Source organism: Muscardinus avellanarius, assembly GCF_963383645.1.
Source record: "Muscardinus avellanarius genome assembly, chromosome: 7".
In the NCBI taxonomy this organism is placed as follows: Eukaryota; Metazoa; Chordata; class Mammalia; order Rodentia; family Gliridae; genus Muscardinus; species Muscardinus avellanarius.
In genome coordinates, this window is record NC_137793.1 from 3,619,639 (window position 1) to 3,635,879 (window position 16,241).

Consider the following 16,241-nt stretch of genomic DNA (forward strand, 5'->3'; position numbering starts at 1 on the left):
ACTGTATTCATACATCATAGTGGGATACAAACTTTTGTAGACATACATGCACACATCACCCAGTCAGCCCCCACCCGATCCCCACCCCATTCCCTCCCCATCCCTCCCTCCCATGCTTGGCTTAGTGGTTGACATCTAGTATTATAGCAATTTATCCAAAATTAAAAATGATAATCTCACAGAACAGTTTCATTTGTCTGATACCAAGCTTTTGATGACTTAAAGATAACATTTCAATATTTCTTTTTACTTTCTTTCTTACCAGAGAATATTTTTTCTATTTTTTTAGGTGAAACTATCATATATTTATATATTTATTTTTCAGAAAAAAATCTATCCTAATATGGAATATGGATTCTAGATACCCAAAACGATCTTGAAAAAGAACAAAGCTAGAAGATATATATTTTCTGATTTCAAACCATATAAAGCTGCAATAATTGAAACAGTGTAATACTATTCTAAAGGCAGATATATAAACCATTGGAGTTAAATAAAAGCCTAGAGCTAAATTCTTCCCTATATTGTCAAGTTATTTTTGACAAGGTTTCCACGAAAATTTGGTGATGGAAATAATAATCTTTTAACTAAATATTGTTGAAAAATAATAATTACACAGAAAAGAATAAAATTGGACCCTTACCTAATCCCATATACAAGTATTAACTCAAAAGAGATAAAAGACCTAAATATAAATCCTAAGACTATAAACTTTTAGAAGAAAATCTGGGTCATAAAACCTCACAACATTGAAGTTGGCATTGATTTCTTGGATATGATTTCAATGGCACAGGCAACAGAAGAGTATACAAACTCCCTAAAAAATAAAAAAAATTGTATATCCAAAGACAATGTAAACAGAGTTAAAAGTTACTAATAGAATTGGATAAAATATTTCCAAATGCTATATCTGAAGGTATATTAATATTCCAACTAGAAATCCTAAAAATTAACAACAATAAAGGCAAACAATACCATTTAGAGATAGGTAAAAGACTAACATAAATAATGAATCTCCACAGATAACCAATCTTAGTTGTCTGCTGGATGGAAAATCTTGTTTCTCTGGTTCTGGTGTGTGTTACCTATTTCTTCTTTGTAGTTAATCTCTTTGAGTATTTTCTCTAGTGCTGGTTTTGAAGACATAAATTCCTTCAGTTTCTGTTTGTCATGGAAGCTTCTTATTTCTCCATCTAATTTGATAGAAAGTTTTGCTGGGTAGGAAATTTTTGGCTGTAAGTTGTTTTCTTTCAGAGTTTGGAATATGTTACTCCAAGCCCTTCTGGCTCTCATGACTTGGTTTGGGAAGTCTGGAGTGATTCTAATTGGTTTGCCTCTGAATGTCACTTGGCCCTTTGTTTTTGTTGCCTTTAAGATTCTCTGCTTGGCTTCCACATTGGTCATTTTGACAATTATGTGGCGTGGGGATTCTCTTCTCCGATCCTGTCTAAAGGGAGTTCTATAAGTTTCCTGGACCTGTGTATCGACCTCTTGCTCTATGTTTGGAAAATTTTCTGCTATTACTTCCTTGAAGAGATTGTTGATCCCTTTAGTTTCACTTTCTTTTCCCTCCTCTATTCCAATTATTCTTAGGTTAGCTCTCTTAAAATGGGCCCATATTTCTTCAATGTCAGATTCCTGCTGTTGGATTTTTTTTTCTAAATTAGAAACTATGTGTTCATTTTTTGAATGATAATCTTCTAAGAGCGAGATTCTGTTCTCCATGTGTTCTAATCGGTTGTTTGTGCTTTGAATTGAGGCCTTTACTTCATTAATTGCATCCTTTATCTCCTTTTGGCTCTCTCTGAGTTCTTTTCGAAGCACCTCTATTATTTCTACAGTTATTTTCCTGATTTGATCTTCTAGAAATCTCTGATTTTCTGTTTTATCGGGTTCTGATGTTGTGGGGTTGTGGGCATTCATTGCTCCAGTGTTATTCCTCTTTCCCATGATTTCGGAAGTTTGTGCCTTCTCTGGGTTCTTCCCTTGGGTCACTATGACTTCACTTAAGGTGCTCTGGATCTCGAGTCTGTAGTATCTCAGACCCCACTACTCCTTTACTGGGTTGTATCACAGATTCTCCGACCCAGGGAATCGATAGAGGCTGCTTTAAACTATGGGTGGTGCCAGGTTGCACGTTCTCCTATGGTGTGATATCTCTGCCACCGCCACTCCCCCACTGGGTCAAGTCCCAGGGAGTACAGTACTGGGATTTCTCCTCTGTGGCCCGCAATTTGACTTACTGTTCTTGAGTTCGCAGATGTAGCTGTACTGGACTCGGTGAATTCGCTGCTGCTGCTGCCGGTGGCAATATGGCGCCGCTGCTATGCCCTCGGCCATGAGGCTGGCTTATTTCTTCTTGGTTTTGAATTCCACTCTGAGTTCTTGCAGCGTGTGCTGAGCTCAGCCACTGGGAGCTTTAGATGTTCCCTGCGCTGAAAAATCCCGCCTGGCTGTTCCGCAGCGGCTCACCTCGGCTTGCTGTAGCCGTCCAGTGAATTCGCCGCTGCCGCCGGCAGTATGGCGCTGCTGCCGCGTCCTCGGGCGTGAGGCTGGTGTATCTCCTCTGTGGCTCTGAGCTCTGTTCTCAGACCACTTTCTCTCTGGAGCCTGGTGATTTTTTTGTTTCTCTGGTGATGGTGTTTTCTGGCTATGAAAGGCGCTGATTTTGTGGTAATGGAGATTGGTTGTTGGCGGGGCTCTTAAGCCCCGCTTTTCTCGGTCGCCATCTTCCCGGAAGTCAAGAAATTTTCTAATCCCAGGACTCACTGATAACTGCTATTATCCTTCCTTCCAGTTTTCCCATGGATGTACAAGTGCTTTTAAACATAACGGAGATCGTGCTGAAGGTACTGTTTTATAATGTTTTCAGTTGGCCCCGAGCCAGGAACATTTCTCTGTGCCACCGAGCTTCACCGTTTTATACACCAGCCGATGGATGCACAGATGTGTCTTCGACCTTGTAACTGAGCATAAGAGTAGTTTCCAACTTACTGCAAATAATATATCACTGAGAATCCTCGTGAACAATCATCTCTGATTTTCTCTCCTTTGTGTTAATTTCTAAGCAAACCCACTGGTGGCGTCAATGGTAAGAAGCTGTCGAGGACGGTGGTACGTCTTGCCAAACTGCCCCCATCAAGGGTTTGCAGGACGTCAGACCCTCAGACACACACTCATCATCTCTACGCGACTGCTGTTTTCTCTTAGGACTGGGGATTGAACTCGAGGGCATTCCACCTCCAAGCGGCACCCCAGCCCTGTTTAATTTTTGTTTTGTTTGTTTGCCTAGAGTGTCACTAAGGTGCTGAAGCCGTCCTCCAACTTGGGATCCTCGTGTCTCAGCCTCCCAAGTGCTGGGATTACGAGTGTGCGCCACCATGCCGGGCTCTCCCCGGCTTTTATTGTTGAGAGTCATCTGGCCTGGCTTCCAACAATAAAAGGACCTGGATTTGGGGTGCGTGGGAGAAGGGAGGGGGCTTCCAAATGAACGAGAAGACTTACGGAATGCGGGGATTGGCGTCCCGTGACCGGGAGAAGAACCTGCCATCCTTCCTCGGGAAGGAGACAGAGAAAACACCCAGCCAGCTGCTTCGCATCCCACCTCAGTGGGTTAGGTAGAGAGGGGTGCCTTATTTTTTTTTTTTTCTCGAATTGCCTGTTCAAATCTTTAGCTCATGTGTCATTCTCTTACTGATTCAAGTTAGATATCAAACGCTTCACCTGTTGGTTGTGGCATAAATATTTTTGCAAGTTACCTTTTTGTCTTTTAGTTTCTTTAATTTTTTTTTTTTCAGTACTGGGGATTGAACCTCCGAGGTCAATCCAGGGTTCAAAGCCAGGGGCATTCTATCTCCAAGCTATATCCCCAGCCCTACTTTTTATTCTTTATCTTGAAACAGGGTCTCACTCATTGCAGAGGGCCTCACTAAGTAGCTGAGGCTGACCTTGAACCGTGATCCTCCTGTCTCAGCCTCCTGAGTACTGGGATTACAAGTGTGCACTAGCACACTCAGCCTGATAGTGTGTGTGTGTGTGTGTGTGTGTGTGTGTGTGTGTGGTACTAGGGATGGAGCCCAGGGGCATTCTACCTCCAAGCTACACCCCCAGCCCTTTTTTTTTATTCTTTATTTGAAACAGGGTCTCATTAAGTTGCAAAGGGCCTCACTAAGTAGCTGAGGCTGGCCGTGAACCTTGATCCTCCTGTCTGAACCTCCCAAATGCTGGGATTACAAGTGTGCACCACCACACTCGTCTTAATGGTAGATTTTAACATGCAGACATGTTACATTTATGTGTAGTCAGACCTCCAATCTACAAGTCCTTTCCTTTGTGGTTTGTGCCTTCTTTGTTGCGTAGAAAAAGACCTTCCCATCCTCGCTGGGATGGTATAATAGTCATCTGTATTTTCTTCGAGGATGCTCCCAAGACTTTAAACTCTAGTTTATTTTGTGTGGAAACCTGATCTTGTGTGAGTGGGAGACCTAGACACAGGTGTCTCCTGGACAGCACAGAGGGGCAGGGACTTCTCAACACCACCTCCAATCCTGGAGAGCTCGGGAAGACTTCCAAGGGCTTCCATTTTTTCTATGGCTGAGGCAATGTTAGGAGCCCATCAGTTACTTCACTGGTTTTCCTAAGGGAAGAGGATCTCATTAGTGTGACTGTCTGGTTAATTCCTAGTGTTTTGTTTGTTTTGGGTACTGGAGATTGAGCGTAGGGGCTTTCTGTCTTGGAGCTATACCCCCAGCCCTTGATTTCATTAATTTTATTTATTTTATTTTATTTTATTTTATTTTTATGTGTATGTCTGTGTGTGTCTAGGGATTGAACCCAGGGCATTTTTTATTTTTTATAGTGCTGGAGATTGAACCCAGTATATTCTACTTCCGAACTATATCCCCAGCCCTATTTTATGGACTAGGGTTTTGCTAGGTTGATGATGGTCTCACTTTTTCTTATTTATTTATTTACTTATTTATTTATTTACTTACTGTGCGTCTGGGGATGGAACCCAGGGGCATTTGAACTCTGAGCTACACCACCTGCCCTATTTTTATTCTTTATTTTGAAACAGGGTCTCACTAAGTTGCAGAGGGCCTCACCAAGTAGCTGAGGCTGACCGCGAACCGTGATCCTCTGGTTTCAGCCTCCCGAATGCTGAGATGACAAATGTGCACCACCACACCCGGCTGGTTATGGTGGTGCACACTTGTAATCCCAGTACTTGGAAGACTGAGACAGGAGGATCACAGGTTTATGGCCAGCCTCAGCCACTTTATGATGCCCTCTGCAACTTAGTGAGAACTTGTTTCAAAATAAGAAATAGAGCTGGGGGTGTAGCTCAGAGGTAGAATGCCCCCTGGGTTTCATCCCCAGTACCTACCACAAAAAAAAAGAAAGAAAAGAAAAAGAAGAAAAGAAAGAACAAAAGAAGAGGAGAGGAGAAAAGAAAAGAGAAAAGAAATGAGGTCTTTCTGGGTTCCTGAAAGTCTTGATAAGTTGCCGAAGCTGGTCTTGAACCTTCGATCCTCCTGTTTCAACCTCCCAAGCACTTGGATTACAGGTGTACATCACTGTGCCCAGCTGGGTTGATTCTTGTTTAACAGTGAGTGACAGCATCCCCATAGACCAGTCTCTGCTGGCATAGATTTTATGTATTCAGTGCTACGCTCTCAGGACCCAGGACCGCGCCTTGTACACAGTAGGGATTCCATACTGTGCTTACTAAGTGAGCGGACGTGTGAGTGACTCTCATGTATCCATTGTTTTTGTGTATGTGGTACTGGGGATGGAACCCAGGGGCATTCTACCTCTGAGCTATATCCCCCAGCCCTAGTTTATATCCTTTATTTTGAAACAGGGTCTCACGTAGTTGCAGAGGGCCTCACTAAGTAGCTGAGGCTGTTCGCCAACCGCGTCCAGTCTCAGCTAAAGGGCTGGGATGGCAAGTGTGCGCCCCTATGCCTGGCTGTGTATCCATTTTTTAATGTAAAGAGTAACATGCAAGAAATACTTATGTTGTCAAGTTTTAAAGAGGTGTATGGTACTCCGTATGGTGTGTTGTGACAAAATGCCTGAGGAAATCAACTTGAAAGAGAAAAGACTGCTTTGGGCTCCTGGTTCCAGAGGTTTCAGTCTGTATTCCCGTGGCCCAGCTTCAGTGGGCCTTTGGTGAGGCAGAGCACTGTGACAGCCCTGAGCTGCTCACCTCCTGGGACAAGAGTGGGGAGGAGGAAGGGACAGGGACCAGACAGCGCCCCCAAGGGCCCACTCCCTCCCACTGGGGGCCACTTCCTAGGGTTCCCACCACCTCCCAGCAGTCTATGGAATCGGCCAGTGGGCTAGTCCACCGCGATTGCAGCCCGATGGCCCAGCCCCTCCCCAAGGCCCATCTCTGAATCCTGCACTGGGCACCAGCCTTCAGCATGGGACTCTGGGGACACTCCAGGTTCACACTGTAGCAATTGGCATCGTTCATTCATTGAACAAATGACGACCAAATCGTGTAGTGCATGAGGGAGCGACAGGCTTGATGTGTTAAGTGAGTAAGTATTAGTCTGTGGGAGCTGCCATAACAAAGCGCCACAGGCTGGGTGGCTTAACAGAAGAGTGTTATTGATCACGGGTCTGGAGGGTGGAACTTCAAGTCCAGGCTGCTGGCAGGGTTGGTTTCTGGTGAGATCTCGCTCCTTGGCTTGCAGATGTCCACCTCACACGCCTGTAATCCCAGGACTTGGGAGTCTTAGACAGGAGGATTGCAGGTTTGAGAACAGCCTTAGCAAATAGTGAGACTGACTCTCATTGACCTAGTGAGACTCTGTTTCAAAGTAAATTAAAAAATAGAGCTGGGGTGTAGCCCAGAGGTGAATGGCCCTGGGTTCCATCCCTAGTACCAAAAAAGATGTCTACCTTCCCTATGTCCTCACAACACCGTTATCCCTGCTATTCCTGATGCCTCTTCTCATCCAGACACTTTTGGAATAGTGTTCTACCTTTAAGACAGCATTTATCCTTAATTACCTCTTTAAAGACTCTCTCTCTCTCTCTCTCTCTCTCTCTCTCTCTCTCTCTCTTTCTCTGATACTAGGAAGTGAACCCAAGGGCATTCTACTTCTGATCTCCACCTCCTAGCCCTTTTTATTTATTAATTTCTTATTTAATATTTTTTATTAATTTTTGAAACAGGGGCTCACTAAGTTACTATGCACTGGCCTCGAACCTGCAACCCTCCTGTCTTAGCCTCCCAGGTACTGGATTGCAGGTGTGCACCACCATGCCCGGCTTTCATAAGCCATTTTATCTTTGCTCTAGATAGGACAGCTGTCTTGGTGGATTATTTTGCCTCTGTTTTCCAGATTTGTGAGTGTCTGAATCAAGGGAAGCAAAGCATTGGCTCTGCTCGCCCAGCACCGCCAGCCCAGGCCTCTGTTTCTCAGTGTGTGCAGTGACGGGGATGGGGGCTGCATCATACTGTATGCCCAGCCCCATGGCCACAACCTCTGGAGGGCCAGAAAGACCCCCCATGGTCTTGGGTCAGTGGGACAGTGAGGGGGTCAGTCTGATTTCTTGGCTGAAAACATTCAAATCACTTCTATTTTAAATAAAGAAGGAGCACATTGAAGAACATTAGTTTGTTCAAAGTATTTTGGGAGGTTCAAGAAATAGACTCAAATTTTACCTGGTAGTAACAACACCCAGAATTCACCATCCATTGCTTCTGAGTCCAGCCTCGTGCCAGCAGGATGGGTGCCATTTCATTGCTGACTTGTTCGCCCACACCTTGCTGAACTTGGATCAAATGCTCACAAAGGCATGTCTCATAGGCACAGTCCAAGTTACTTCTCCACTCCTAGCTGCAAGGGAGGCGAGGAAAGTGAGTCTCCTGAGCTCTAGGCAAAGATATTGTTACAATGTGGGAAAGTATCAAAATATGAGTGACTAAGAATGCTGGGGAATTACAATAACAGAGGGTCTACCACCATCAGAGAGTGGCCAGATGTCCTAGCTACAGAAAATGCTGAGCCCACAGTGCTTGAGCCCATCTTAGGCTGGACACAGAGTGGACACTGGGCCTTGCAGGCCTAGAGGGTGGTCATTCAACTGTTTTTGTGTGTGTGGTGGCATTGGGGATTGAACCTAAGGTCATTCTGCCTCCGAGCTATACCACCAGCCCTATTATTTATTTATTTATTTATTTATTTATTTATTTATTTATTTATTTACTTACTTACTTACTTATTTACTTATTTTTTAGAACCCAGGGGAATTCAACCTCTGAGATACACCTCTGCCCTATTTTACAATTTTATTTTGAAACAGGTCTCACTAAGTTGCAGAGGGCCTCACTAAGTAGCGGAGGCTGTCCACAAATCGTGATCCTCCAGTCTCAGCCTTCCGAATGTTGGGATTACAAGCATGTACCACCACACCCAGCTTTATTTTTATTTTGAAATGGAGTCTTGCTAGGTTGATAAGAGTTTCACTACTTGCTGAGGCTGTCCTCAAATCTGTGATCCTCCTGTCTCAATCTCCCAAGTACTGGGATCGCAGGCGTGCACCACCACTCCCTCCTGTCACTCAATTTAGATGACAAAAAGGTAGTTGTGCCAAGGCTAGGTAGTCCTGATAACTCAGACACCTCTAGATCAGCAATTCCTTGTACCAAGGAACACAGAGAGGGCAGACTTCCCCAGAGCAGCATGGCATGGCTGATTCAGAGACAAGACTGGGGGTGGTATCCTTTGCCTCACACGAAGTTGCAGAGGGTCTCATGAAGTCGCTGAGGCTGGCTGTGAACCTGCAATCCTCTCTCAAACTCCCTGGGATGCCAGGCGTGGTGGCGCACGCTTGTAATCCTGCGCTTGGGAGGCTGAGACAGGAGGATCGCACAGGTTTGAAGCCAGCCTCAGCTACTTAGTGAGGCTCTCGGCAACTTAGTGAGACCCTGTTTCCAAATAAAGTATAAAATAGGTCTAGGAGTATAGCCCGGAGGTAGAAAAGCCTCTGGGTTCCACTCTAGTACCACCAAAAAAAAAAAAAAAAAAAAAAAAACTCCCTGTGATTACAGGCATGTGCCATCAGGCCCAGCTCTTTGCCCTGCCCTGAAGCCTGGCAAACTCTTACTCCAAGATTTAAGGCCCGACTTAAATATTTCCTCTCCTACAGCGTCTTCCTAGGGTTAGAGTAGGATCCATCCTCAGGCACCAGGCTCTCCTTGCTAGACTACTGTTATGCGGCCTCTGATTTATCCCCAGCAGATGGTCAGACACAGAACACAAGTGGTGAGCATTAGCTAAGCAAAGAATGAATGGGAGGAGGCCGGAGCCCCTGTGCAGCCTGAGGCAGATGTTCCCCGCCCCATCAAATGGGTCGGTGGTCTCTGTGTTATCCAGGCCAGACCCTGGGCCAGGGTTGAAGACAGTTGACTAGGGCCCCGCCTGCCAGCCATCAGAGATGCTTCTTTGAGCCGGGCATAGTGACACATGTCTGCAATCCTAGTACTTGGGAAGCTGAGCTGGGAAGGTCGCAGGTTTGAGGCCAACCTCAGCCACTTAGCAAGACTTTTAGCAACCTAGCAAGACCTTGTCTCAAAAATAAAAATAAATGGGGCTAGGGGTGCATCTTAGAGGCAGATTGCTCCTGGGTTTAATCCCCAGGGCCACAATAAATAAATAAAAATAAAAACTAGGCCTGGCATGGTGGTGCATGTCTGCAGTCTTAGTGCCAGAGAGGCAGTGACAGGAGGACGGCAAGTTCAAGACCAGTCTCAGCAACTTAGCGAGATCCTGTTTCAAAATAAAAAATAGGGGTGTAGCTCAAAGGTAGGATGTCCCTGGGTTCAATCCCCACCAAATAACAAACCAGCAATAAAACAGGGGTAGGGAATAGCTCAGAGATAGGATACTCCAGGTTCAATTCCCAGTACCAAAAAATAAAAAAAAAGAGATACTGGTTTGGGGAGAGATCATTTGAATGGAGCTAACCACTGCTCTGGCTGGCCTTGGTGACTTGGAGGGTGTCCAAGTTCCCCATCTCCAGCCTGGCCTGCACATCTCTGGGGCCTGGGTTCCATGACAAGTTACCTCAGAGGCACAGCTGTCTATGCCCATAGATGATCCATGATGGAGAAGGAGGAAGGAGACCTTGGGAACGCAGGACAGGAAAAAGCAAGTCCTCTTAGCCTCGGAGGGGACCTAGCACGAGGAGACCTGGCTGTGATCCCAAGGCCAGGCTGGGGCCTTCCTGTCCCCCTCCCTCAGGAGAAGCCAAGCCATGTTCAGAAGTAGACAAACAAACAAATACTCAGTTAATCTGTGATCGCAGCTCCGGCACAGGTTTTGAATTAAAATATTCACAAGTAGCAGAGACGTCTGTAGGAAGTGGAGCGGGATGCGCCACTGTGCTGCAGGCCGGGCTAAATGTGTCCCATGACATCACCCGGGAGCCACACGGGCCTGGAGCACTCCTGCCGCAGAGGAGCACGGCGCTGTGGCCTGCTGCCCTGTTCCGGGACCCCCGGCCCCAACACACTCGGGCCCCTGGCCTATGGAGAAACTGCCCTGCCGAGGCCGGGCTGGTCTGGGGAGAGACGCTGTTTTCTGCCCAGCCTCCGGGTTCCCCCTGGGCCTCCCCGGGGTCCTCTGGGTCTTCAGCTAGAAAGTGGGAGCAGAGGGGGGCTTCTGACAGCCTTGTCATCTGCTGGGAGGGGCATCCTGACATCCAGTCCCTGTGATACCCTGTTGGGGGAGCCCTGCGAATCTGAGATTCCAGCAAAGTCCTTGCTGGGCTGGGCCTGAGTTCACATAGGAGCCTCTCTCCTAGGATCCAGACCCAGTGACAGGAAAGAAGGTCCTGACTGTAAAGACAGGAGGTGACAGCTGTGCACCTCCACCTTTATAAGCTGCCCATGGTAGGCCTGGGCAGCAGCATGCCGGACCCTCACAGGGGTCCACGTATGGGCTCGCGTCCCAGCTACTGAGCCGTGAGCTCACGTGTGCGCCGGGCACATGGTCACCGTCCACCTGCTGCTGCCTGAGTTCTGTTCTCTGGCCTCCCCACCTCTTCGGGGTGCTGGTCTCAGTGCCTGGCCAGGTCAGCTTGCAGCAAGCTGTGCAGCTGAGCGCTGTCCTCGGTGCTGGAGGACCGGCGGCCCTGGCGTTAGGGAAGCCTGAACTTTGGGAGGAATTGAGAGGAAGCCCAGGTGCAGGCGTCCCTGCGGCCCAGCACAACGCCTGCCTTTGTTCTTAAAAAAAATATGCAGCTTGGTTCCTCTTTTCAGCCCCGGACACCCAAACAGCGCGAGCAGCCCTTCACCCCGGGGGTGCGCCGCTGGAGGCTGGATGGGCCCTGTGCACTCATCATAGGCAGGCCTGTGACTGCGGATCCCACAGGGCCCTGCGGCCACACGGGCCTCTAGTGACCTTGAGTAGCCTCACACCTGACCTGGTGCGTCCCCAGAAAGTCTGGGCACTGTCCGGGCTAGCTGCCCCTTTGCCAGAGCCTAGCTAGAGCCCAGTGGGCCCCTCTCCTCGCTGTCTCGCCGACATGCCAGCTCTCAGAGCCTGCAGGTCCCGTCCTAGGGGGCGTCCGCGCCAGCAGGTGCGGGCCATCAGCCAGCGCACCTCGCGAGGCAGGTGACCCGCTGCAGCCCGAGCTCCGGCCCAGCGTGCGGGCGCGCGGAGGTGGGTCGCGCGGTGGGGGGGCCGGTTTCCCGGAACGTTGGGGGCGGGGCGGGCGGGCGCCCTCCCCCAGGCCGCGGTCCGCTGGGGCTGGCGGCTCTGCGGCGGGCTCGGGCCGGCTCGGGCGGCTCGGCTGGGGCTGGGCTGGGGCGCCGCCTCCCCGCCCACCCCGCTCCGCAGCGCGCGGGAGGCGGGAGCAGCGGGCGGGAGGCGGGGGCTAAAAATACCCGGCGGCGGCGGTGGCGGCGGGGACTGCCCGGCCACCGTGCGCTGCGGGCCTCCTCGGCCCGGCGGCCGATCGCTGAAATGCTGACCTTCTTCCTGGTGTCCGGGGGCTCCCTCTGGCTGTTCGCGGGTAAGTCCCGGCCCCGCCGGGGGCCCCGACCTCCATCCCTTGGCCCTGGTGTCCCTGGGCACGGGGGTCCATCCCGGGGCTGCCGCGCCCTCGCTCCCGCCCTGGTGTCCCTTCAAGGTCCCCGGGGCACCCCAGATCCGGCGGGCGCCGGGCCGCGGCTGGGGGGCGGCTGGGGCTGTGGGTAAGAGGGGCCCGGCTCACCGGACCCCACAGCCACCTCCTTTCGGTTCTCACGCCCCTCTTGGCTTAAGGGAGGACCCAGAGATTAGATTAGGCCCGCGGCCAAGGCGGGGACAGGCGTACTGCGTCCCTGTCCATCATCGGGATCAGAAACCTAGGGTGCTGGCACTCAAGGTCCCGCAGGAGGTCAGGGCTTCCCGACCCGGCCAGGGGCCTCCTTAAGATCCCCGAGCCTGCCCTTCAGCCAGAGTGCGAGATCTCTGTAAGGCTGCCCGCTCCCCTGGCTGCCACAGCGTCCACTGCCCTCACAGAGCCCACCTCAGCCCTGCACCCCTTGGAGGCCACAAGGGCCCCTGCCTGGCTTCCCCAGGCCCACACCAGGGTCTCACTGGCCCTGATCTGCGGTGGTACCGGTGTCCTGCCTGCACTGGCCTCTGCTCGGAGTCCTGGGTCCTCCAGCGCCCTGGGTGTGCAGGGTGTGATTCTTGTGAAGTGCTTGACTCTTAAGTTGACCTTACACACCTGGCCTCGCCCGGACCAAATGCTCACTGGTGTCGGTGTTTATTATTTCACTTTAAAGGTGGCCAACTTTCTTCTTTTGAGTAGAGGAGGGGAGGACGTTGGCCCTTGGAGGCCCTCTCTGACACTGGCATGTCTTCTTCAGTACCCACAGCAAGTCCCCGGAGGCCGGTGGCACCTCATTTTATCGAGGCTCAGCGGCTGCCTGACTCATCCGCTCTCAGAGGGGTAACATCCAGCAGACTGGGATCCTCAATGTCAGGCGCTTCTGCGAACCTGCAGGGTTGGTGGCCAGGTTCACTCCCCCGCCCCCACGCTGCCAGGAGTTAGACCTCAGGGCTACTTCCCCGAGCTGGGGACCGAGTAAGACCTCTCTAATCCCCTCAGCTCCTAAGCTCCTTCTGTCTGCTAGTATCTGGTGACAGGCAGTGCAGGGCCCCTCTGGAGTTAATGCAGGCCAGGACTGAGGTTTGGGTTAGTCAAAATCATGCTGATGGTGGTGGTAGTGGTGGCTATAGCCACTATTATTGTCTCTCTGGTGGCTGGTCTCAGAGTCTCTCCCCAGGGCCAGGACCCCTTAGTGTCCCCCCCCCAGGTCCCCGCCCTGTCCGGTAGGTCCAGAAGCAACTCTCTGAAGCCTCTGTCTTCTGTGGCAGCGGGGGTGCCTGAGTTGCAAGGCCACTTGTGACGGGTCACCGGCAGCCTGAGAAAAGCCACTCATGGTCCAGGGTCCTGATCTGCAAACAGTTTGGCTATCACTGATTCAAACTGGCCTCTCTCCTGCTTCCTGGTGGAGCATTTCCCAAAGTGATCGGGCGCCTCCTTAAGAAGGAAATGGGGAGGGTCTCACTGAGGGTCTATATAGGGGCCTCGGAAGGGCCAGTGCAACTTTTGGGGCAGGAGGCCGCTGCCAAGAGGCCACCTCTGTACGCAGTGGGGAGGCTGAGGCTGGTGTAGGGAGCGCCCTCACCCACACACATGACCGGGCCTTCTCTGTCCCTGTCCCTGGGATTTGGCCTGGACACTGCCCTGCCCTTCTCTGGGGGTGAGACCTGCGGTGTAGAGAACACACCTGAAAAGGCACTCTGCCTTGCAGCCCATCTTGTGGTCTGGGGTCCAAGCCAGCTGCCAAGGCCTTCCACTCAGCCAGACACGGGAGGGGCAGTGTTGCTCCTTAATAGAGTTTTGTGCTCCCAGGGGAAACAGGGAGGGGCGAGGCCATTCTTAGGCCCTCAGCAAAAGAATGATGTGGGGGAGACTCTGGCTGTGGCTTTGATCTCACCTCCTTGTTGGGTGGTAAAGGAGGAGACAGTGAAATCGAAGGTCCAGTGTGAGTCAGATGCCGCCCCGGTGTGGGGAAATGTGCCTTCCATGCAGTGGGAGCGCCGAAAGTTCTACCCCTTGTATGGCACCTTTGTGCCAAGTCAAGAGACACAGATCTTGGTGGGTACATTTCTCAAAGGACATGGCTCCCTTAGGCTGCTACGGCCACATGCCCTTGTTCAGAGGCCCAGTGCTAGCCGAGTGAGCTTCTGCAGCAGGGGTGTCTGTCTGGGGCCGGCAGTCTAGCAGTTGGCCAAACTCCACAGAGCAAAAATCAGACCAGCTGAGGTGTGCAGAGATAGCCGTGATGGGGAGGCGAGTCCCTGGGGCTTGTGCCCGTGGAACCTGGGTCGCGACCCCTTCCTCAACCTGGAGGAGAAGGTTTTCAACAAGGGACCCTGGCCCAGCCAGGGGAAGAGACTGGGGGGCTCGGAAAAGTGGTGGGAGTGTGTTACGATATTATGGATGGAAATAGATATGACCTAGAATGGCGTGAGTTGAGGCTGGTTTCCAGAAAGAAGGGAAGAGGCCCCAGCCCTGGCCCTGCCCGAAGGGAAGTGGGGTGGCTCTAATGGGGTGAGGCAGGGCTGCCAGCCCAAAGACTGAGGTGCAGGTGTCTGCCCTGGGGTCACCAGGGCAGATGCTGACCTGCACCTTCTGGCTCAGTGTGGCCCCATCGATCCTCCCACCCCGCCCGAGGCTTGCACTAAGGCGGAGAGCAGGAGTGAGGTTTGGGTCTGCCAGAAGAGGCCCAGGAAGGCAGCAGGGATTGGGACAGATGGTGGAGCTCCAGGGAGAAGAGACAGCTGTCCAGTCAGCTAGACACACGCCTCACAAGAAAGCCTGGAGCCAGGCGTGGTGGCGCAGCCTGTACTTGGGGGGCTGAGTCAGAAGGATTACAGGTCCAAGGCTAAACGTCAGCAATTTAGCGAGGCCTGCTTTCAAAATTTTAAAAAGAGCTGGGTGTGGTGGCGCACACTTGTACTCCCAGCATTTGGGAGGCTGAGACCGGAGGATCGTGGTTCATGGACAGCCTTAGCTACTTAGTGAGGCCCTCTGCATGCTATTCAGTGAGACTCTGTTTCAAAATAAAGAATAAAAAATAGGGCTGGGGTGCAGGTCAGAGGTCAAATGCCCCTGGGTTCTATACCCAGACCCGCAAAAAAATAAAAATAAAAATAAATAAAAAAGCCTAGGAGTGTAGCTTGAAGGTATAATGCTTCTGGGTTCAACAGCCAGGACCACACCTCAAAAAAAAATTTTTTTTTGAAAAATTGCTGGACGTGGTGGCACATGCCTCCAGTACTTGGAGGCTGAGACATGAGGCTCCTAGCTTCGTGGCCAGCCTCAGCTACTTAGTGAGTGAGGCTTTCTGCAACTTAGTGAGACCTTGTTTCTAAAATAAAAAGTAAAAAGTAGGGCTCGGGAGTGCAGCTCAGAGGTGGAACGCCCCTGGGTTCCATCCCCAGTGCCACAGGAAAAAAAAGAAAGGAAGGGAGAAAAGAAGGAAGGAAAAGAAAGAAAGAAAGAAAGAAAGAAAGAAAGAAAGAAAGAAAGAAAGAAAGAAAGAAAGAAAGAAAGAAAGAAAGAAAGAAAGAGCGAGCTAAAGAAAGGAAGCAAGCAAGCCTAGTCCTCCCCGGCCTGCTTGGTAACAGTAGTGTCCTGCAATGCGAGCTCACTGACACCAGAGGGCGGCAGAACCCAGCCCTCCGCTCTCAGCGGGCCTTCTCTCCTGTGACTGGCTGAGGGCTCGGGCATGACCTTTAGCAAACTGCATTTGGCGCAGCTGCCGCCCCAGGAAGGACCCAGGGCTGCCCCATATACAGGGTGCGTGCAGGCGAGCTTCCGGCCTAGTTGCAAAAAGAGGTGAAAGTTATGGGCTTTCCTGTACCAGAAGGTACATTGTGTATTTAATCAGCACAGGTCCAGAGCAGGCTCTCAGATAGTCACAGAATGGAGCACTCTGTGTGTGTGTGTGTGTGTGTGTGTGTGTGTGTGTGTGTGTGTGTGTGTGTGTTTGGGGGGGTATTGCCACATGCTGATTTAGTTCTGTTTCACTGAGCACCTATTTTGATGCCAATTCCATGATTCTACCTCTGAGCTACACCTCTAGCTCTGCTTTATTTTTTATTTGGAAACAAGGTCTCACTAAGCAGCCTAGGCTGGCCTTGAACCTGTGACCC

At 50.6% G+C, this 16,241-nt stretch overlaps 1 protein-coding gene across 1 annotated transcript in view; it reads left to right on the plus strand.

The window, feature by feature from the left end:
* Positions 1 to 11,987: 11,987 nt before the first annotated feature.
* Positions 11,988 to 16,241, plus strand: part of ACSL6 (acyl-CoA synthetase long chain family member 6) — a gene marked incomplete at both ends in the record, with an annotated part of 59,205 nt that continues 54,951 nt past the window's right edge. Inside the window, one exon of the mRNA XM_080699362.1 lies at positions 11,988 to 12,036. Coding sequence (XP_080555488.1) covers positions 11,988 to 12,036 — 49 coding nt within the window. The remainder of the gene's footprint in view (positions 12,037 to 16,241) is intronic.